This window comes from Lates calcarifer, unplaced genomic scaffold, assembly GCF_001640805.2.
Source record: "Lates calcarifer isolate ASB-BC8 unplaced genomic scaffold, TLL_Latcal_v3 _unitig_2388_quiver_862, whole genome shotgun sequence".
NCBI classification, from domain to species: Eukaryota; Metazoa; Chordata; class Actinopteri; family Centropomidae; genus Lates; species Lates calcarifer.
The window spans coordinates 18208-40439 of record NW_026116180.1 but is presented as its reverse complement, the minus strand read 5'-3'; the positions used below and the strand labels follow the sequence as shown (position 1 = coordinate 40439).

Genomic DNA, 22232 nt, shown 5'->3' with positions numbered 1-22232 from the left:
CGCCTTCCAGTCTGACCTGCTGTCCCAAGGATACTCCAGCCCGTGCCACACTAACCTGCCACAGAGGAGAACAAAGGGAGACTGAACAAGAGTGTGCGTGGGGGTAGTTAAGCTGGATGTGACTTTCAGCCACACCTGTTTCAGATTAGCCCATCACCATGAAATCACTCCACAAACACACCCTGCAAAACCACACACACACATGCACCACAAATCCACCACTAGTGTCACACAAGATCCTATATTGATACAAGTGTTACATTAGGGTTTGGCATTCAGTTGTGATGGTTAAAGTACGGGTAAGGGCCTAGAGAGGGCATTATGCCAATTAACGGGACCCCAGAAAGACAGGTGTGCAAGGCTGTGTGTGTGTGTTGTGTTTGTGACCTTGTGCAGCTTCCCCACTTGAAAGGTATTGTTCCATCCACCCTGGATTTTTAACCTGGATTTTACCCAATGACAAAACCACTTGTCCTTTTTCCCTTTTTTTGTTGGTTGTAATATTTGCACCAAACACCTGAACCATCAACAACCATGGAGTGAATTTTGATTCTTGCCTGACAATTCAGTCTCATATTAGTAATACTGTCAAAATCCGACATATGTTGTCATTACTTGATACTTAAAAAGCAATTTAATAAAGCACTCACTGCCAAAGGAGCAATTTAAATCTAAATATATGTCTATAATATCATGTCCTCAGTCTATGTAAAGCTGTAACTTGAAATGTTAAGCCTACTTGAGTAGGCTTCTTGTTTCTGGAGACTTTCCTAGTTGGAACAATAGTAGTGATGTCTGAGCAACATCCTCACGGTGGACTTTGGGTGGATGTTCTCCAAGACGATGGTTCTAGTGGTCTGTCTCAACTGTTTAGCCACTGGAGGCGGCATTCTGTTGTCTCAGGTAGAGTGAAAAATGTTTGATCAGAGGCAGCCCCATCAGAGACCATGGAGGGGGATGAACATGGTAGGCTGGTATAATTTAAGAAAGTTTATAATGGATGTGACAGATGTGTGAATAATTAAGCACTGATGAGCAGTGACGCTGAAGCAGTGGGGAGCCCCTAAATCAAATTCTGGCTTGAGGTTTGAGTCACCCCTGCTGAAACTTAGAGGTTAGTCTAGGCCATCACCTTTTCAAAAATATTTTTCTAACATTGATGTTATGATGTTATTTTATTTTCAGTTTTTATTATTTTACTTGCCTGCTGTGTGGAGACATGGTGATGTCTTGTATTCTCTTTAATTGTAAAGTGTATTAAGATGCTGCATGGTGATTCTATATTATAAATAACACTAACTGATTGATTGATCTTCTGGAATTTTATTGAATTTCAGTTGGACATAGCACAACATGAATAACACAAGAACTGGGCAGGTTTTATGACAATAAATTGGATTCATTTCAACAGATCCACAGATCCTTCATGACAGAAGTTCATCTCCCTGCCAGATTGTCTCAACATCATCTTATCGATGACAGAAAAAAAAAGCTATTTGTTAACATACCATTCACAGCCATACAAACAGCTGTTTAATTACCAGTCTTGCCAAGATCTTCAGCCATTGTTGCATTTAAAATATAAGACGTTATAATAAGCTGTCTGAGAAGCGCTACTGTATAGGGAGGTGATGAAACACCCTTTCTACCTCTGGAGACAGCTCTTGGTGAGTAAAGGAACTAAGTTTGATGCCAAGTTTCTAGTTTTCTCTTTACACCTCTGATGTGAGTAGTTTGACATGATGCATGTCACATTTTTAAATGTAAAAACAAATCCTTGAGAATATGTTTGTAGCTGACGTACAGTCTATTTTATTAACAGACCCACAGTGTAACTGCACAGGATCAAACTATGATAAATATCAGTTAGTAGCAGACTTCCTTGCAAAACTCGCTTATGATTTACAACACCTGCCATATATATATATATATATATATATATATGTATCCTTACACCCGAAGACAACTGATCATCACGATTCTTCCATTTTAGTCAATTCCAGTGCATCTAAGATTGTGTAATTAAACTTTTGCCTTTTATCTACAACTGATAATGATTTTGATGTTTTCTTAAACATTTTCATGATTTAGTCATGAAGTTAAGCTTGACTGATGCTGTTGACCTTGTTTCCATGTCAGTGGCAGTCGCTGTCATCTCTGTGAAGCCAAACTTGATTTCCAGTTTGACTTGACGATCCATGCCACGTGTAGTGTTGGGCATTTCAACAGTGACCAAGCCAATTTCTTCCACTCCCCAGTCGTCCACATAGAAGGGATTTTTTCTCTCTGTCTGAAAAAATGTAAACATCATACTTCTCTGATATGCTTCCACTGGCCTGAAGATGTACTCTCTGGATTCATCCCAACCTACATCTTCATCAATCTCCACTAGTTGCTTAAAAATATCCAAACACCTCTCTCCACTTGTGCATCTAAATTTCTTTTCTGCCTTATGCCTGGACTCCTCAAACCATGGATTGATCTCAGTCCCATAAGTAAAGGCACTTTTCCGAGATGCCACCACCTCTGGATTTCTTCCAAACATCACAGCTCCCTTCACAATTGCTTCTTGAGGCCTAAATGGACACAGAACTTTACACTGATCACTAAACTGACTGATGATGTGTTGACGCAGAATCTTGCTTTCAGCATAACCTCCCACTAACAGGATGAACTCAACACTCAAGTCTTTGTTCAAGATTTCTCTGAGACTGATGCCGTTTAGACTCTCGTCAAAGAAAGACCTCATTTTCTGTTTGGAGATTTTGATTGACCCGTCGTTCCAGGATGCACCTTGCACTGTTTCAAAGAACTTTTCTATTTCCTGTCTTCTCTGAGCTAATGATCCCAGGTTAAATGGGCAGATGATCTGAACATCTTCATCTTCTTGTTTAAGAACTGTGAACTCATACATCATTCTCTGAACCTCACTGGGATAGTTACTTTCATACTCATCCCAGACACCATGACAGAAGATTTCTCTGAGGAACTCTTTGAATTTCTTGTCCACAGTTTGTCCACCCAGATCATTTCCAGAGGCCTTGTGCAGCTCCTTCAGGGCTCCTCCATCCAGCACCTCATGGACAGTTATGTCAATAGTTCCACCTGCAACACAGAGGAAGTGATTAATGGTAGAGTTACCGATTACAATCTAATGCACTTTTATTGAGATTCAGGGAATATCTCCTCATAATCTGCTAGCTGCATTTTCTGTGTGTGCTGAAAAAAAATTCTGGTGTTTGTACACAGCTCTATCTTAAGAAATGGGATTTAAAACAAAGCAATTCAGACTGAGTAATTCCAGCTAACAATGGTGTTGGTGTTTGTGCGCAGGAGGTGGGAGAGTATAAAAGTGGCAGTGGGAGCGAGACTGAAATCCCAGTGCATGGTAACACTACAGAGCAGAGATGGAGTAATGACAGAACAGTCTGAGAGGAAACAGATGAATATAACAGAGGGATATAATATGGCTTTCTACTTGTTTTTAAAAGCTTACATATGAATGACTTTCAACAGTACCACATACAGTACCTCCACAGTCGACAACAATGTATTGTGTTCCTGGAGAGTGCTCCAGTGAGTCTCCTCCATGGTTCTGTGTTATAAAACCTTCAGCTGGGAGCTTCTTACACCAGACTGAAGCTGCCTCTGGTTCCAGTGCAATGACCAACTTGTTCTCTGTTCCTTTGGTCACAATACCAGCCTGGAAGTAAAAAAACTGATCAGTCCTTTTCATGAGAAATAAAACCTTCACTGCAGATTCTAATAGTCTCAGTGTGTTACCTGAGTTGCAGCTTCTCTCATGAACTGTTTGGCTGAAGGATGCCAGATCGCAGGTACAGTCAGCACCCAGGTGAAGTCAGAGGCTGAAAACTTCCTTCCTGCTGTATTGGCTGCGATGGTTTCCAAGGCGTCTTCCTTCAGGTAACGCAAAGCTTCAGTGAAAACCTTCAAGGCCTTCATTGACTTTCCATTTGCAGCTTTAATCTTCATATCTCTGTTGAGTTTCTGTTGGTGATTGACAAAATATTAGTTAATACATGTTTGAAGCTTGTTATACAAAACATACATGTTTAAACTTAAGCAACAGTTAACATGGAGACAGATCTGAGTTCTCATGTTAGTCAGTTTATTTTCCAGTCGTCTCTGTGTGGTGATGTGTCAGACCATCTGAAGTTACTTTGGTCTGCAGCTAATTTTACAAGATGGAATTATGGTATGTTATGAATCTATTTAATGGTCTTACCAAACATATAGATATTATGTATGATTTGGTATTTGTAATTTGTAATGATCCATATATGAAGAATATTGATATCATCAGATCATTTTTACTCACTGTGCCATAGAGGGACATCTTGAAGCATTCAAAGTATAAGTGTTTCCTTGCGTTCTCACCACGCATTTCAACATAAGCCATTTGAGCCTCATAACCAAATTTCATAAATTCTCCATGTTCATCAAAAAGGATGCAGGTTGGAGTCTTTGGTGTCTCTTTTCCAATCTCTTTACCCCAGCACTTTAAATATGGATCAATATCTTTCCCTCTTGGTGTCAAACTGAAGGAATATCCACTGTATGTGGTGCCAAAGTCTATCGCTATGATGAATGAGTCACCCATCATAGAAACAGGTGAAACTAGTCGAGGTGAGGAAAAGAATCAAAAGTGCTGAGACGCAGCAGCTGCAGTGTTTTTATTATCTCTGCAGGAGGCGGAGCTCAGTGAGGACACCTCCACCTCCACCTCCTCAGTCTGTGTCACATTAATACTGGTGTCAGACTGAGTGATTTTAATCTTTGTCCTGTAGATATTTAAAGACTTGATCAAACAGGAACAAGAATGAAATTAAAGCTGTTAAAAGTTTGTTTAGTAACTTTGAGGAAGCATCAGGCACAAAGGTTTGATTTATTAACATTTAGGATTCACACGTCATAGTGAGAAGTAATGTCTCTACACAGACTGACTTCACTCAGGATTATAACATCAATAATAACTTTATTTATATAACACCCTTCAAAACAACTTTAAATCCACTGCAGCTCCACAGACTGTGACACAGTAACACCCGGACAGTACAATGTAATCTAACAACTCTACAGAAAATTCAACAGATTTAATCCAGGTTATTCAGTGCCTTCTATTACTGATCTAAATATCTTACTTTGGTTGGTACTTCCTCAGTTTTGTCTGTAAAAAAAACTTTTTCACATTCTGCATTTTTACTCCTCAGATCTGTTCTGAAAGAAAAAGAGGAAGAACTGAACATAAACCTGTCAAATATGTTTTTACACAGTTTGGATGGGATGGAAAAAATTTACAAAGAGAAATTAAAAGAGGAAAAGTAAATATATTTATAAAATATTTCTAACATCTGGACAACAGAACACAATATAACAGCTCTGCATTAATTATTACCTTCATGAAGCTCAGGACCTCCATGTTATTAAGGTTGTGTCAGTGTATTTGAGGCTGTATGAGTTTATTGGACCTAAACGACTCTAAGAACTTCCTAATATTCGCACCAAAACCAATAATACGGAGACATGTTTACAGCACTGATGTTTACTAAAGCTTGAGCCACAGAAGACTTCAACTCAGATATCAGAGTTAAGTTACATTTTTAGCAAGTATCCCTTAGAGAAGACCTGGCATTGTATGGCCCCCAGGCCACATCCATCCCTTTGGCTGTCTTTGACCAGCCTGCGTAAGGTCAATGGGAAATCTGTAATCAAACATCAGTAAATGTACATCATGCACACAATACAACTACATAGTTTTTATTTTGAAGGCAATTGCTATTTTTTCAACTTAGGTATGTACATCTGTATATGATTGCGTGTCTGTGTGTGCATGTATGTACCGCAGTTTGTTAGAGAGAACAGACATTTATGAGCCCTCAAATATATCAGCTCATGTGAAAAAAAAGAAAGATTGATAGAGAATGTGAAGTTTTTAATCAAGATTTATTTACTGAGTTCCACTGCAAAAGCAATATGGGTAAGTACCAAGCAAAAACTGTAAAAAACACTTAGCCACTCTCTGATGGGAAGTGTTTGGTGGACTCCACGGTACTAATATATTAGAGGAAATCTGGAGTATCAGCTGTAAAACAAAGCAGACTATTTTGACTTCTTCTCCTTAGTTCTGGACGGGAGCTGTGATGTCCGCGGCACAGCCCAGACCATCTTTGTACATAGGATAACAAAAGACTTTGAGATCATGGAGGAGCCTGCACCAATGTGGTCAGTGAATGGGACATATGATTTCTGGTTTGTGCATGGAGGTAAATGCATGCTTGGATGAGCTAGGACTCTCTCTTTCTTAACCCAACCGGTCGAGGCAGATGGCCGCCGACTTTGAGTCTGGTTCTGCTCAGGGTTTCTGCCTCTTAAAGGAAGTTTTTCCTTGCCACTGTTGCCTGGTGCTGCTCATGATGGGATCTGTTGGGTCTAAAGAGTACGGTCTAGACCTACGCTATATGAAAAGTGCATTGAGATAACGTCTGTTGTGATTGGGTGCTATGTAAATAAAATTGAAGTGAATGGAATTGGAACAAACTGGCTGGTGTTACAACTCATGGTTGTCCAAGTCTGACAGAGAAAAGTGTCAGACTAGGGGCACTGTTTGTTGAGTTTTTAGGACAATTTGAAGACTTCAAAACAAATGAAATGCATGTGATTTCTTTTCCCCTTACTTGCAGTGTGGATAATGCACCCAGTTATGTTTAGCTCTAACTCAGTGACCTGCAGTCTGTATCTCTACTGGCAGAGCACTTCATGTCACTATCATTGCTTGATTTTTATTCTTTTCTCAAAGCCAAGAACTTTCCACACAGAAGATGTTGGCTCTCTTTGGATCTATCCATATGAACAAACATTCTCAGTGATGAGGTTTAACAAATCTAGATACAGACCCTCTTTCTCACTACCACTTGTCAGCTGTTCTTCATGTGTTCCTCTCAGACATTCAGGCTGACTTCAGTGCACTTGTTGAAGCCCATCAGAGACAAGACTTCTCTCACTGAACAAGAAAAACTGAAAAACTGAAAATCAGGTAAATAAACAACAAAACAGCGCTTGTTTCTTTTTTTGTCTAAAGTTGATTTAACGCTGTAGTCCTATTAATTTTGGGGAGCACAGAGGCCCAAAACTGTTTGGATGTTTCACTTAAACAGCTATAAAATGAAAGTGTTGAATGAATTCGGAGTCCACTCTGTAGGAACTGAAGCCTCGAGTTAGCTACACAGAGTCAATTCACTTAGCTAATGAATGCTAACAAAGACACCTGAGGCTAATACAGATAGGTGAACAGTTGTACGACAGACTTGGGATAGAAATATATCCAGAGAACCTGTAGACTGAATATTCTGGTAGAGACTGTGGAGCAGATTACCTAAAACACCAGATAGGGTTTACTTGAAACACACTCAATTGCCAACTGAGTGACTTTTTCAATCATCTAAAAATACACTTTCATTTCCTGTTTCTCTCCCCCTACACATATCTGTGATCCAACCCACCTCAACCATCAATGACAAGCAATACTCTTATTCTAAAATACCCAGCTACCTCTTACACCATGAAGAACAGAATATTTATAATTTTCCATCTGTATCTTTTTACAGTCCCTTCTCCAACTGAGCCAGTTTAAATCTTTCATGAATTTGCTTTTCAACCACATTTAAGATGCCTATGTCTACATCATTTAACTTTATTTGTAGTAATACCTTTATCTTAACATCCGTTTTATGACAATGTATGTATATATTTTTTTTCTTAATCTGGTTACAATTATACTTAACAAAGTTCATTAATAAGCATTGGTACTACTGAATATTATTATTGTTACTGTTTTCAGGTTTAGTTCCCAATTTTATATCATCACCCAGATCTTTTGCACTTTGAAAATGCATTGGTGTTAGTGACAAAAATTGTTTGTTTTGCTACTTAAAGTAAATTTAATTTGGTTCATGAGCTATGTCACCAGGCTCATCATTCGTATGATACCTAGGCCAACATCTCATCTCTAGGGGTTACATTCTCTCACCATGCATGATTAAATTATCAGGAAAGTCATGGCTTTACTCAGCACCCTCACGGTGAATCCACGCCTGATAATTTGATCAACATGGTCCAGGTTGTGACTAGTATGTCACAGTGTTGGGTTATGATATTATTTTGACCAGCACAAGGTGATATGATCTTTTTCTGTTGGTGTTTGGCAGTGACCTGGCTGAGGGTTTGTCAGTGGGAACATGATGACAAGGTCTGAATGTCTAGGTGCAGGGTGTGGCTGCACCTTGGGGGGTTTGGATAATAACAGGTAGTAATTTCTGATCCTTGACAAACACAGAGACTCTAAAATGAAACTGATTTTCTCTTCACTTAATTTGTTTCCTCATCGTGACCTAAACAGACTTGATGTCTCGTGGGAAAATGTCCCAGGTGTCCATCCCAGGACTGATATTCTCCCAGTCCGGCTGAAGAGGAGGATTGTTTAAAGCCATCAAAGAACCCAACCAGTAGCATTCAGAGGCCAGAAGTCTGAAGTTCACCATCACATCCTGGGAGTACTGAGCTTCATCATCAAGGAAAGGACTCTGTATGAGAGACATGGTTCAACATGTTCAGTCCATTTTATCCACAGATGAAGCTGTAAAACTGTTTGGTTTCCAAAGCTGTAAAGTATAACACACCTACCTGAAGAAGATCTTCTTTCCTCCTGTGGTACAGATTCATCTGAAGACTGTGAATTGTTAACTGTCTGAACTCTTTAACCTGGAACACAGGAAAATGCTGCTTACACAAGTACAGTAGCAGAAGATTTAATGGTCCAGTTTTAGACAGTAGACTTCAGTCCAGTACCTTCTGAGGTGTTAGTCCACTGCTGTTCTCAGTCAGTCCAAACACTTCATCTATCTGCTTCTTCTTTCTCTCCATTTCTTCTGCTGCATCTCTAAACATTTTCTGTAATTATCAGTTGAAAAAGTTTAACTTTGATCAGGAATTCAGGCAGTGCAACACTGAGTAACATCTCTTCAACAGACTGTACTGTACCTGACTCAGATCTCTGGTAAACTCTCTGCTCACAGCATTAGATTTCAGATGATCTTTGATTTTAGGCCACTGCAGCAGTTTCAGTTTGTTATACATCTCTGTCAGTTTGGTTTTACTGACTGGATTGTTCATGCTCTCAGTGTCAGTGTCAGTGTCTCCTGTCTTTATTGACAGAGCCAAGTCAGGTGCAACTCTGTACAAAGAAAGATACAGTGAGATTGTGGAAAACTCAGCAAGCCAACATTTACACTGGACTGAATTCATAGTTTTAGCTCTTTGTATGTACAGTACCTGTCTTTGAATGATTTCAGTTCTTCCTCTTTTTGTTTCAGAGCAGATCTGTGGAGGAAAAATTCAGAGTGTGAAAAAGCTTCATGTTGTTACTGAACACATGAAGAAGCATCAACTGAACTAAAGTTAGCATCAATGGTTTAACACACTGAATCAGCAGGTTAGTTATTTACAGTGTATTACAGGGCTGTTGTGTTGGATTGCTTTGTATTGTACAGGTCTGACTGTGTCCACACTCTGTGTTCAAGCTTCAGTAAATTTAAAGTCTGTTTCACGTCTCATTAAAAGTTCACTTCAGAAAAATACTGACCTTGCCTCCTGAAGTTTCTCTTTGTAAAATGTTTCCATCTCAGTCATGCTGTGTTAAAAACATCATCAGTGTTTAGTCTGATTAAAACACTTCACAGCACAGATTCATTGTTAAAATCACTGATTCTGTCAACAAGGAATGGTTTACTTTTAAAATGTATCTCTGAGCTTTTAATCAAATACTTGAATAGTGTTTTCAGACCTGAAAAAGTCAAGACCAAGTTCTAATTCAAGTTTCATGTTTTTTAATTCTGTCCGTTTTGGTTTCATGTCACAAGTCCACCACGTAGCTTTGCCTGACATATGTACATGTTGTCGTTATCACCTGTGTGTGTTGTGTCTCCCTATACTTGACACTAATTGGTTTATGAACAACTGTGTCTGTTGTTGGCATCTTTTCAGTTTTCACACTGCCAGTGAACCAAACCATGGTTGAGTTTGATCTAGGCTGAGACCACCTCTTTTGGTCAGACCAAATTTTGGTCCTTTGGTCTGAGGAACCTTTCACACCTGCTACTTTGGTTCAGACCAAACTGAAAAATTTGAAGGTACGCATAAAAAAAAAGGTAAGTGTGAAAGGACCATTAAAAACAAACCTTTCTTTGTGTTCACGTTCATGTTGTTCACACCGTCGGCAGCTGGGTTTCATGGTTTCTTCATTCCTAAGCCTTTTCCAGTACAGAAGAACTACATTTGTTATCAGTTTATTATAATTTGGGATGAACTGACAAGCAGAGAATCAGACAGGAACTATCTGATGTATTAAAGAGTGAGCTCTCCTGTCCCTTCATCCAAACAGAAATAAAAGAACATATGTGAGAGCAAATGTACATTTAAAAAAACCTGTAATATGATTGATTTGACATTTCCATGTCAACCTATAAAGTAAATCTGAATTCATAATTTCAGCTCTTTGTATGTACAGTACCTGTCTTTGACTGATTTCAGTTCTTCATCTTTCTGTTTCAGAGCAGATCTGTGGAGGAAAAATTCAGTCTATGAAAAAGCTTCATGTTGTTACTGAACACATGAAGACTCATCAACTGAACTAAAGTTCGTGTCAACAAACTTGATGTTAAATCTCTAGACTGATAGTTCAGTGTTCTGGTAAAGTAATGAAACTACAATGAAATGGACTTTTTAAACATGTTACATTTAACAAGTTTCATCTCAACTGCACAAACTGTCAACTTAAACATCTGTAAATTTAAAGTCTGTTTCATTACTCTATTAAAAGTTACCTTAAGAAAAATACTGACCTTGCCTCATGAAGTTTCTCTTCATAAAATGTTTTGATCTCAGCCGGCGTTTTACTAACTGGGATATTCTTTGTGTCTCCTGTGACTGAAACAGCCAGTTCAGTTGCCATTCTGTACCAACAGAGACACAATCAGAAAATGAGTAAGAATGTTCATTATTAACCATTTGGTTTTTCAAGAGGCCCCTGTAGACTCTGTGGTTTTGAGCTGTTCCAGATCAAAGTTGACAATCATGAGAAACATGTTTAAATCTTTTATCTTCAATCCAAAATAGTGATCCTTGATCACAGTGATAAACAAGTCCACCAACGTCAAACTGGACTTTGTAGTTTCAGCTCTTTGTATGTACAGTACCTGTCTCTGAATGATTTCAGTTCTTCCTCTTTTTGGTTCAGAGCAGATATGTGGAGGAAAAATTCAGAGTGTGAAAAAGCTTCATGTTGTTACTGAACACATGAAGAAGCATCAACTGAACTAAAGTTAGCATCAATGGTTTAACACTCTGAATCAGCAGGTTAGTTATTTACAGTGTATTACAGGGCTGTTGTGTTGGATTGCTTTGTATTGTATTGTATTGTACAGGTCTGACTGTGTCCACTGTGTAGAAACACTGACTCTGTCAACACTCATGACTCAATAGATTATATATTTTTCTGTCAGGTCCATTAGCAGCTGCGTTTCACTCTTTATTCTTGTGTTTTTTGCTGTACAAAAGAAATATATTTGTTCAGTTTTTTATAGCAAATGTACTGGGACCTTTTCATGTTTCTGGATTGCTCAATGTTTTTAACACAACCCCACTGTGCAGATAATTTCTACTGTAGAATGGTTGCTCCAATCGTTCGTATTTTTTTGCCACATACAGTTAATGTGAAATAGATTGCGCAAGATTCTTAGGAAATTGACATTGAAATGACATTGAAAACTCAGGTATCCAAATACTGTAGAATCTACAAATCATGGATAATAATAGAATGCAATAAAAACTGAGAATGTAATAACTCTAAAAAATGTAATAAATCCCAACCACATATTCATCAAATAACAGCCACACAATCAATGACATTTCCTGCTGGCTGACGTTTAATGCCATGCTGTTTTGATCTGTGGCAACATGAAGATATAATTTAAAAGAGTTTTATTATTAGTGGTATTATTATTTTTCGTATAATAAAAACAAGTAAACATAAAAAAGTAAAAGTATGTTAGAAAAAAATAAAAAAAAGTTTGGAAACATTATTTCAGCCAATTATTTCTCTTTTATACCAGTTGGTGTTGTAATATAAATCATTGTAAAGCCTCATTAGTCACCTTTACAACGAGGTACAAGGAGGTACGAGGATTGTGCATTCGTGGAATGAGCAACACAGCTAAATGTGTGGGTAATGCCCCCAAATCTCCTGCAATATTCTCCTGTTGATATTCACTCCTGTTTTTAGTTGCTTGGTGGATTGAATGATTGCACTCTCCCACAGTAATAAGGGAAACACAACATATATTAACCATTTTTACACTTGGTTCATTTTATACTGTCAGGGACCTCAGTAGTGTGAATACCAGAAAAAGAATGTTGCAGGGGATTTGGGCACATTTTTGGGGGCGCTACCTACATATTTAGCTATGTTGTCATTCCACAGATGAGGATCCTTAAAAGTTATACCTCATTGTAAAGGTGACTAATCAAGATTTCCAACGATATATATTACAACACCAATTAGTATAACAAAAAGGGAAATATAGTTGACCAAAAATAATGTTTCAAAACTTTTTTTGAGGAATTTATTTACTCGGTGGCCTGAGGATTTTCTCCAGATTTATTGAAACCTGACAGTGTAATAACATGGCATAATGTGATGAAGATGTCATGAAGCTGAAAATGCAGTCAGTATAGATAATGTAATAAAAATGTTTGATAAAATTAAACAAGGTAAAAATTGTTGGCAGTGCAATGAAAAGATTTGTGTAATAACTATGAAAAATATAGTGAATCCTGAAAAGGTTATAATGGTGACTGATTTGATGATGACATTAAAACATTAAATGAATGCTATGCTTATAAACTGCTATTGTACTGTTTTCAGATAAGTTCATTGCAACCTGATTAATCTTTTGCACTGTTAAGTGTGTGGATGAAGTAATACAAATGTGATGAAAGACTTATAGTGGAACACACATGGATAATTTTATAAAACAAGTAGTTTATTACTTGTTGTGAGCAAGAAAATAGTTTTGGTTTAAGATCTGGACTATCCAAAAGCCATCCTTTTTCTTGTAGGTGGTAAACAATTTTCATGACTTTAGAAAAAGTAGAAAATAAAGTTTGATGGTAAAGCTAGAATGAACTTCATGCAAACTCTATTGTTTCTTTTTTTTATCTTCTTCAGGAGATAGAGAGTAACTCAACACAATGAATGACATACCTTGCTTGCTGTGGTTCAGCATCATTCTGATTTGATCTGTGGGAATGTGAAGACATCAGTTAAGAGACTTTAGATGTTTGTTATGTCAGAAAATATAGCAAATTTTAAATCAAAAAACAAGTATTTACTCTGTGTCTTGAATATTTGTTCCAGATTCAGGCTCTCTGTGTTTGGGGGAAGAAGTAAAACAATGATATCATAGGTAAGTCATATATTTTATAGAGTGATATTGTAATTATGAAAAAATATGATAAAATGCTATACTAAATAAATACGCTAATGACTGTGGATAATGATATATAAAACATAAATGAATAATGTGATAACATAGCTATTACAGCTAGTGTAAAAAATATATTTCTTGTTTGTTAAGAAACACTGGGTCATACTGAGGAGCATGACTTTCATTGAAATTGTAAAAACAGCTAAATTTGAAATTAGTCCAAGGGGAAGTGTAATGTTTCAGATTCATGATATTTTTGTTGTTATTTGTGGACGACTAAGACAATGCAGGCAGTTGAACCTATAAAACAATAGTCTGTCAACTAGACATATGGATATAAATGAAATTAACTGGACAATAATACGAAATGTGTTCATCCCATAGTCATTCATAAAGCTAGGCATCTATCTAAAACCACTGAGGGAGTTAAATCAGTTGAGTAATAAGCAGTAATAGACAAATGGTCACCCAGTCTGCTGTTGATTTTCTCCAGGATTAGGTCCTGTGCTGCTGGTGGAAGAGGAAACACTCATATCACTTGTATTCAGATACTGTAGAGACTTTTAATGTAGCTACGCCAAATTTAACAAAATGTAATTAAAACTGACAATGTGCTGATTTTAGATAATATATTAAAATGCAATAGAAATGGACAGTGTAAGCACGGAGGATGATGTAATAAGAATGAATAAATCCCGATCATTTCAATTACTTAGCTCAATTAATAAAACTGATAGAGTAATACCTGTGCATAACACAATAAAATACAGTAAAAACAGTTCATTCTAAGGAAATTATGAGTGTAATGCAATCTGATAATGAAATAATGATGAGATCATAATTGTGGAAAATGTCAATACAGAGGTGATTAATACCTGTTATATAAAACAAGGTCTCTCATCGCTATGCTCACGAACTGATATTGTACTGTTTTCAGATAAGTTCATTGCAACCTGATTAAACCTTTGCACTGTTAAGTGTGTGGATGAAGTAATACAAATGTGATGAAAGACTTATAGTGGAACACACATGGATAATTTTATAAAACAAGTAGTTTATTACTTGTTGTGAGCAAGAAAATAGTTTTGGTTTAAGATCTGGACTATCCAAAAGCCAACCTTTTTCTTGTAGGTGGTAAACATTTTTCATGACTTTAGAAAAAGTAGAAAATAAAGTTTGATGGTAAAGCTAGAATGAACTTCATGCAAACTCTATTGTTTCTTTTTTTTATCTTCTTCAGGAGATAGAGAGTAACTCAACACAATGAATGACATACCTTGCTTGCTGTGGTTCAGCATCATTCTGATTTGATCTGTGGGAATGTGAAGACATCAGTTAAGAGACTTTAGATGTTTGTTATGTCAGAAAATATAGCAAATTTTAAATCAAAAAACAAGTATTTACTCTGTGTCTTGAATATTTGTTCCAGATTCAGGCTCTCTGTGTTTGGGGGAAGAAGTAAAACAATGATATCATAGGTAAGTCATATATTTTATAGAGTGATATTGTAATTATGAAAAAATATGATAAAATGCTATACTAAATAAATACGCTAATGACTGTGGATAATGATATATAAAACATAAATGAATAATGTGATAACATAGCTATTACAGCTAGTGTAAAAAATATATTTCTTGTTTGTTAAGAAACACTGGGTCATACTGAGGAGCATGACTTTCATTGAAATTGTAAAAACAGCTAAATTTGAAATTAGTCCAAGGGGAAGTGTAATGTTTCAGATTCATGATATTTTTGTTGTTATTTGTGGACGACTAAGACAATGCAGGCAGTTGAACCTATAAAACAATAGTCTGTCAACTAGACATATGGATATAAATGAAATTAACTGGACAATAATACGAAATGTGTTCATCCCATAGTCATTCATAAAGCTAGGCATCTATCTAAAACCACTGAGGGAGTTAAATCAGTTGAGTAATAAGCAGTAATAGACAAATGGTCACCCAGTCTGCTGTTGATTTTCTCCAGGATTAGGTCCTGTGCTGCTGGTGGAAGAGGAAACACTCATATCACTTGTATTCAGATACTGTAGAGACTTTTAATGTAGCTACGCCAAATTTAACAAAATGTAATTAAAACTGACAATGTGCTGATTTTAGATAATATATTAAAATGCAATAGAAATGGACAGTGTAAGCACGGAGGATGATGTAATAAGAATGAATAAATCCCGATCATTTCAATTACTTAGCTCAATTAATAAAACTGATAGAGTAATACCTGTGCATAACACAATAAAATACAGTAAAAACAGTTCATTCTAAGGAAATTATGAGTGTAATGCAATCTGATAATGAAATAATGATGAGATCATAATTGTGGAAAATGTCAATACAGAGGTGATTAATACCTGTTATATAAAACAAGGTCTCTCATCGCTATGCTCACGAACTGATATTGTACTGTTTTCAGATAAGTTCATTGCAACCTGATTAAACCTTTGCACTGTTAAGTGTGTGGATGAAGTAATACAAATGTGATGAAAGACTTATAGTGGAACACACATGGATAATTTTATAAAACAAGTAGTTTATTACTTGTTGTGAGCAAGAAAATAGTTTTGGTTTAAGATCTGGACTATCCAAAAGCCAACCTTTTTCTTGTAGGTGGTAAACATTTTTCATGACTTTAGAAAAAGTAGAAAATAAAGTTTGATGGTAAAGCTAGAATGAACTTCATGCAAACTCTATTGTTTCTTTTTTTTTATCTTCTTCAGGAGATAGAGAGTAACTCAACACAATGAATGACATACCTTGCTTGCTGTGGTTCAGCATCATTCTGATTTGATCTGTGGGAATGTGAAGACATCAGTTAAGAGACTTTAGATGTTTGTTATGTCAGAAAATATAGCAAATTTTAAATCAAAAAACAAGTATTTACTCTGTGTCTTGAATATTTGTTCCAGATTCAGGCTCTCTGTGTTTGGGGGAAGAAGTAAAACAATGATATCATAGGTAAGTCATATATTTTATAGAGTGATATTGTAATTATGAAAAAATATGATAAAATGCTATACTAAATAAATACGCTAATGACTGTGGATAATGATATATAAAACATAAATGAATAATGTGATAACATAGCTATTACAGCTAGTGTAAAAAATATATTTCTTGTTTGTTAAGAAACACTGGGTCATACTGAGGAGCATGACTTTCATTGAAATTGTAAAAACAGCTAAATTTGAAATTAGTCCAAGGGGAAGTGTAATGTTTCAGATTCATGATATTTTTGTTGTTATTTGTGGACGACTAAGACAATGCAGGCAGTTGAACCTATAAAACAATAGTCTGTCAACTAGACATATGGATATAAATGAAATTAACTGGACAATAATACGAAATGTGTTCATCCCATAGTCATTCATAAAGCTAGGCATCTATCTAAAACCACTGAGGGAGTTAAATCAGTTGAGTAATAAGCAGTAATAGACAAATGGTCACCCAGTCTGCTGTTGATTTTCTCCAGGATTAGGTCCTGTGCTGCTGGTGGAAGAGGAAACACTCATATCACTTGTATTCAGATACTGTAGAGACTTTTAATGTAGCTACGCCAAATTTAACAAAATGTAATTAAAACTGACAATGTGCTGATTTTAGATAATATATTAAAATGCAATAGAAATGGACAGTGTAAGCACGGAGGATGATGTAATAAGAATGAATAAATCCCGATCATTTCAATTACTTAGCTCAATTAATAAAACTGATAGAGTAATACCTGTGCATAACACAATAAAATACAGTAAAAACAGTTCATTCTAAGGAAATTATGAGTGTAATGCAATCTGATAATGAAATAATGATGAGATCATAATTGTGGAAAATGTCAATACAGAGGTGATTAATACCTGTTATATAAAACAAGGTCTCTCATCGCTATGCTCACGAACTGATATTGTACTGTTTTCAGATAAGTTCATTGCAACCTGATTAAACCTTTGCACTGTTAAGTGTGTGGATGAAGTAATACAAATGTGATGAAAGACTTATAGTGGAACACACATGGATAATTTTATAAAACAAGTAGTTTATTACTTGTTGTGAGCAAGAAAATAGTTTTGGTTTAAGATCTGGACTATCCAAAAGCCAACCTTTTTCTTGTAGGTGGTAAACATTTTTCATGACTTTAGAAAAAGTAGAAAATAAAGTTTGATGGTAAAGCTAGAATGAACTTCATGCAAACTCTATTGTTTCATAATTGTGGAAAATGTCAATACAGAGGTGATTAATACCTGTTATATAAAACAAGGTCTCTCATCGTTATGCTCATACACACAGTTATAAGCCACTGTTTTCGTCTTAATAATGAAATATGTTGCTAGACTGAGTAAAAGAATCCACATCTCCCATTTCCTCTTTATCTATTAGACATATATATTCATATTCCAAATGTTTAGCTCAGATCCAGTATACAGCAGCAACATACAGTAATTCAGTTAAAAAAAAAAAAGATAAGCCTGTGTAAATGGAGTTGACTGTCTTCAAACAAGAGGGACTAACAATGTGTGCATGAATCAGACCAAAATATTACATAGGCACAAAAGTAGAAATAAGCATACACCTTTTTAGGTTCTGTTTTGTAATTCTTGGGCTTTGGGAAATTTTGCACAGGTGCAAGAGTCTGATTTTACTGTGAATGTGAATTCACACACACCTATGTCTACATTATATGTCTGTCACTGAAAAGAGGGCTAAAGAAAAAGCACAATTTAATTTCTTAGGCAACCAGTCTTTATGTGTGGCTATTTTTATGGCTTTGGTCATTCATTGTGTAAATTATTCATTAATTTATCACACATTGTAAAATGTCATCAGCAGTGAAACTGTACATCAGCCATTATCATTAGATGTCAATAAGCACGACTGAGTTTACAGTGTTAACAAAGTGCTTTATAATAAATGATTAAATGAGTGACATATAGATACACTGAAAACACAGAAAAACACCTGTGGATAGCCATAAGCAGAGGTTGCTGTATCAACCAATAATGAATGACAATATAGTTTAGAAATCAGCTATAATGATATAAAATATGCCGGAAGAAAATATCTGTATATCTACGTATAACTCTATATAACTACATCATTATCATCATTATACACCATTTATTAAAGTTTAGTATGGAAATACTGTAGGCTAAATTTGTGGATAATTGACACTAAGTTAAACTGACCAACAGCTTGACTGAATACTTTTACATGTTAGAGTCAGTATCTCACCTTAGATTTTGACTTTATTTGATGGGACCTGGTTTGTTCTAAAACACTGTATGCTAGTCAGAAGTATTAATGATCAACTGTAGTGTGATCAAGTCCTGAAATATAATAGTTTGTATGTACATAAATTCAAATCTAAAATCTAAATTCATAAATCTAAATACAAAGTTTGTAGAAGTTGCTGATCGTATTCTTTCAAAGTTTACCTTGTGTTTTGTTCCATTCCACTCATTTGCAGTTTCTTTTCTCTCTTGTCCAAAGTCAAAGTGCTCAGTCAATCTAACAGCAGGGCAAATGTTACTCTGCAGGGGGTGGGGTTTACAGAGAGCAAACAGAACGCACTCATTTGCTCTTTGACTTTTTTCTTCATATAGACTAGCTGTACTTCTCTTTACAAGGGGCGAGTTATTTATCATCATCAAAGTAGGCCATTGATCTCTTACAAGTGATGTTTGAGAAGAACTTATTTATTTACATCACAACAACTTACACAGACTAATTAAAGCAATTTCATATGTTTAAAAATATATATAACCTAGTAAAATTTTACAATTCAAAGCCTTTATTTTGATAATAATTACAGTAGTGATGTGAGGAGTGGTGAAGTCAACTGAGGATGTAAACTTCAAGATTTTCTATTATTTATTTTGTATTTGGATAATTGAACTAATAAGTGTTACACAGAACGTGTAGTCCTGATATCATCATCATATCACTACTGCAACTACTACTGTCATTATCATCATGTATGTTGGTATTGCTTCACTTATTTTATTTATTTATGTTTTGATTTTTAAAATTTCATTTAAAACATATCTTCCAAAGAAAAAACAATATAAATCCTGGAATTAAAACAAAAACCTTTATTGAATAATTATTACAAAAAAACATAACATGATTCTGATATTGGTTTTCATCATGGAGCAGCATTCTGTATGCTGCTTTTGTGAGTTATACAGTATATGATACAAATCGTAGTATCATCCCCATGATGACTCCTTTGATTTACTTTGTGTGGAAAATATAATGTTTAATGTTTTATTTAATGTTAAATAAAAGTAAACCTAAGCAGAATATCTGTGTTAAATTACAATATGTGATTCTAACAGAAGTGATTGCCATCACTCTTCTAATTTAATCAGTTTTGCTGTTGTGTAACAGCAGAGGAAAGTGCTGCATCTTGGATGATGCTTTGGTCATGAAGTCAATCCTGATTGATTCTTTTCCCCCTGAGACTATGTCGGTGGCTGTGGCTGCTATCTCTGTGGAACCAAACATGATTTCCAACCTGACCCGTCGTGCCCTGCCTCCTCTAGTATCAGGCATGCTAACAGTAAATGAACCAACATCATCTAATCCCCATTCATCCACATACTTTGGATTTGTCCTTTCTGTACGATAAAATCTAAAACCCATTGCTATCTGATCTGCCTCTACTGGATAGAGGATGTGTTCTCTGGTTTCATTCCAACCCACATTTTCATCTATTTCCACCAGTTTCATGAAAATATCCTGACACATCTCACACCCATCAGCTGTGAATTTCTTTTCTGCCTTATGCCTGGACTCATCAAACTCCTCACAGGTAGCGATCCCATAGGTAAAGGCACTCTTGCGAGATGCCACCACCTCTGGATTTCTTCCAAACTTCACAGCTCCCTTCACTACTGCTTCTTGGGGCCTAAAAGGACACAGAACATTACACTGATCACCAAACTGATCATTAATGTGTCCACGCAGAATCTTGCTTTCAGCGTACCCCCCCACTAACAGGATGAACTGGATGTTGAAATCTTTGTCCAAGATTTCTCTGAGACTCTCGGTGATGCCGTTCAGAGACTCAATGAAGAAAGACTTCATTTTCTGTTTTGAGATTTTGATTGACCCGTCATGCCAGGAAACACCTCGCACTGTTTCAAAGAACTTTTCTATTTCCTGTCTTCTCTGAGCTAATGATCCCAGGTTAAATGGGCAGATGATCTGAACATCTTCATCTTCTTGTTTGAGAACTGTGAACTCATACATCAGTTTCTGAACCTCACTGGGATAGTTACTTTCATATTCATCCCAGACACCATGACAGAAGATTTCTCTGAGGAACTCTTTGAATTTCTTGTCCACAGTTTGTCCACCCAGATCATTTCCAGAGGCCTTGTGCAGCTCCTTCAGGGCTCCTCCATCCAGCACCTCATGGACAGTTATGTCAATAGTTCCACCTGCAACACAGAGGAAGTGATTAAATCTGAGTCATGGCAGAGTCTGTTCAAACAATACGTCCTTACACATTCTTATATGACATTTTAGTTAAGGTCATACATCAAATAAATATATCAAAAGGAGCTCTTAATGTCAGTAAAATTAGAAATTCTTTTTTAAAAATTTCTTGAGCACATAAAAACAACAGGATTTTTAATTTTTATTTTTGAATAAAGGTTTGTACAATCCTTAACAATGTCACACAGTACCTCCACAGTCGACGACAATGTATTGTGTTCCTGGAGAGTGCTCCAGTGAGTCTCCTCCATGGTTCTGTGTTATAAAACCTTCAGCTGGGAGCTTCTTACACCAGACTGAAGCTGCCTCTGGTTCCAGTGCAATGACCAACCTGTCCTCTGTTCCTTTGGTCACAATACCAGCCTGGAAGTAGAAGGAATAATGGATCATTCATTTTCATGAGAAATAAAACCTTCACTGCAGATTCTAATAGTCTCAGTGTGTTACCTGAGTTGCAGCTTCTCTCATGAACTGTTTGGCTGAAGGATCCCAGATTGCAGGTACAGTCAGCACCCAGGTGAAGTCAGAGGCAATAAACTTCCTTCCAGTTTTGGCACTTATGGTTTCCAAGGCGTCTTCCTTCAGGTATCGTAAAGCTTCAGTGAAAATCTTCAAGGCCTCCATTGACTTTCCATTTGCAGCTTTAATCATCACATCTCTGTTGAGTGTCTGCCAATTGACATTAGTTTTAATTTTTACATGTAACCTAGATATTTTAACAGCTTATGTTTATTGCAGGTAAACTGGTGAATGTATCACAGTGACCATCAAACTCTGAGCCACTGAGGAGCCAAACTGCCCACCCCACATTTTCACTTACTGTGCCATAAAGGGCCATCTTGAAGGCTTCAAAAAAGTAGTGTTCTCTTGCTGCTTCTCCATGCATGTTGGTGTATGTGATTTTGGCTTCATAACCAAACTTGAGAAATTCTTCTTCTTCATTGAACAGAATGCAGGTTGGAGTTTTTGGGGTGTCCAGTCCGAGCTCTTTTCCCCAACGCTTCAAAACAGGATCAGTTTGTTTCTCTTTGAGTGTCATAGAGAAGGCATACCCACTGTAAGCAGTGCCAAAGTCTATCGCTATGATATAGGAGTCACCCATTGTAACAACAGGTCCAGTTTGTCCGGGTGAAGAAAAAAGTCAAAGTGACAATGA

At 36.4% G+C, this 22232-nt stretch overlaps 3 protein-coding genes across 46 annotated transcripts; all 3 read right to left on the bottom strand.

Moving 5' to 3' along the window:
- Window positions 1–1266: 1266 nt before the first annotated feature.
- Window positions 1267–4646, bottom strand: LOC108892731 (heat shock 70 kDa protein 12A-like). The gene is made up of 4 exons (XM_018690441.2): window positions 4340–4646; window positions 3784–4008; window positions 3532–3703; window positions 1267–3105 (listed from the first exon to the last, which is right to left on the bottom strand). Exons 1-4 carry the CDS (start codon window positions 4622–4624, stop codon window positions 2081–2083), a joined length of 1707 nt encoding a protein of 568 aa, XP_018545957.1. The 5' UTR covers window positions 4625–4646; the 3' UTR covers window positions 1267–2080.
- Window positions 4647–5945: 1299 nt separating this feature from the next.
- On the bottom strand, window positions 5946–19133 carry LOC108892732 (golgin subfamily A member 6-like protein 10). Of its 44 annotated transcripts, none has more exons than XM_051068050.1 (19): window positions 19009–19105; window positions 17027–17065; window positions 16464–16499; window positions 16336–16371; window positions 15527–15568; window positions 14964–14999; window positions 14836–14871; window positions 14028–14069; window positions 13465–13500; window positions 13337–13372; window positions 10917–11027; window positions 10586–10633; window positions 10254–10325; window positions 9659–9706; window positions 9349–9396; window positions 9058–9250; window positions 8866–8967; window positions 8701–8778; window positions 5946–8600 (listed from the first exon to the last, which is right to left on the bottom strand). In XM_051068050.1, the coding sequence occupies exons 1-19, from the start codon at window positions 19032–19034 to the stop codon at window positions 8409–8411; spliced, it is 1257 nt and encodes a 418-aa protein (XP_050924007.1). In that variant the 5' UTR covers window positions 19035–19105; the 3' UTR covers window positions 5946–8408. The 44 variants fall into 44 exon arrangements, with proteins under 44 accessions (XP_050924007.1, XP_018545959.1, XP_050924008.1 ...); XM_018690443.2 differs by having other exon boundaries at window positions 17027–17068; window positions 19009–19047; XM_051068051.1 differs by having other exon boundaries at window positions 14028–14066; window positions 17027–17068; window positions 19009–19047.
- Window positions 19134–19668: 535 nt separating this feature from the next.
- On the bottom strand, window positions 19669–22211 carry LOC108892730 (heat shock 70 kDa protein 12A-like). The gene is made up of 4 exons (XM_018690439.2): window positions 21897–22211; window positions 21524–21745; window positions 21268–21439; window positions 19669–21018 (listed from the first exon to the last, which is right to left on the bottom strand). Exons 1-4 carry the CDS (start codon window positions 22176–22178, stop codon window positions 19937–19939), a joined length of 1758 nt encoding a protein of 585 aa, XP_018545955.1. The 5' UTR covers window positions 22179–22211; the 3' UTR covers window positions 19669–19936.
- Between the last annotated feature and the right edge of the window lie 21 nt (window positions 22212–22232).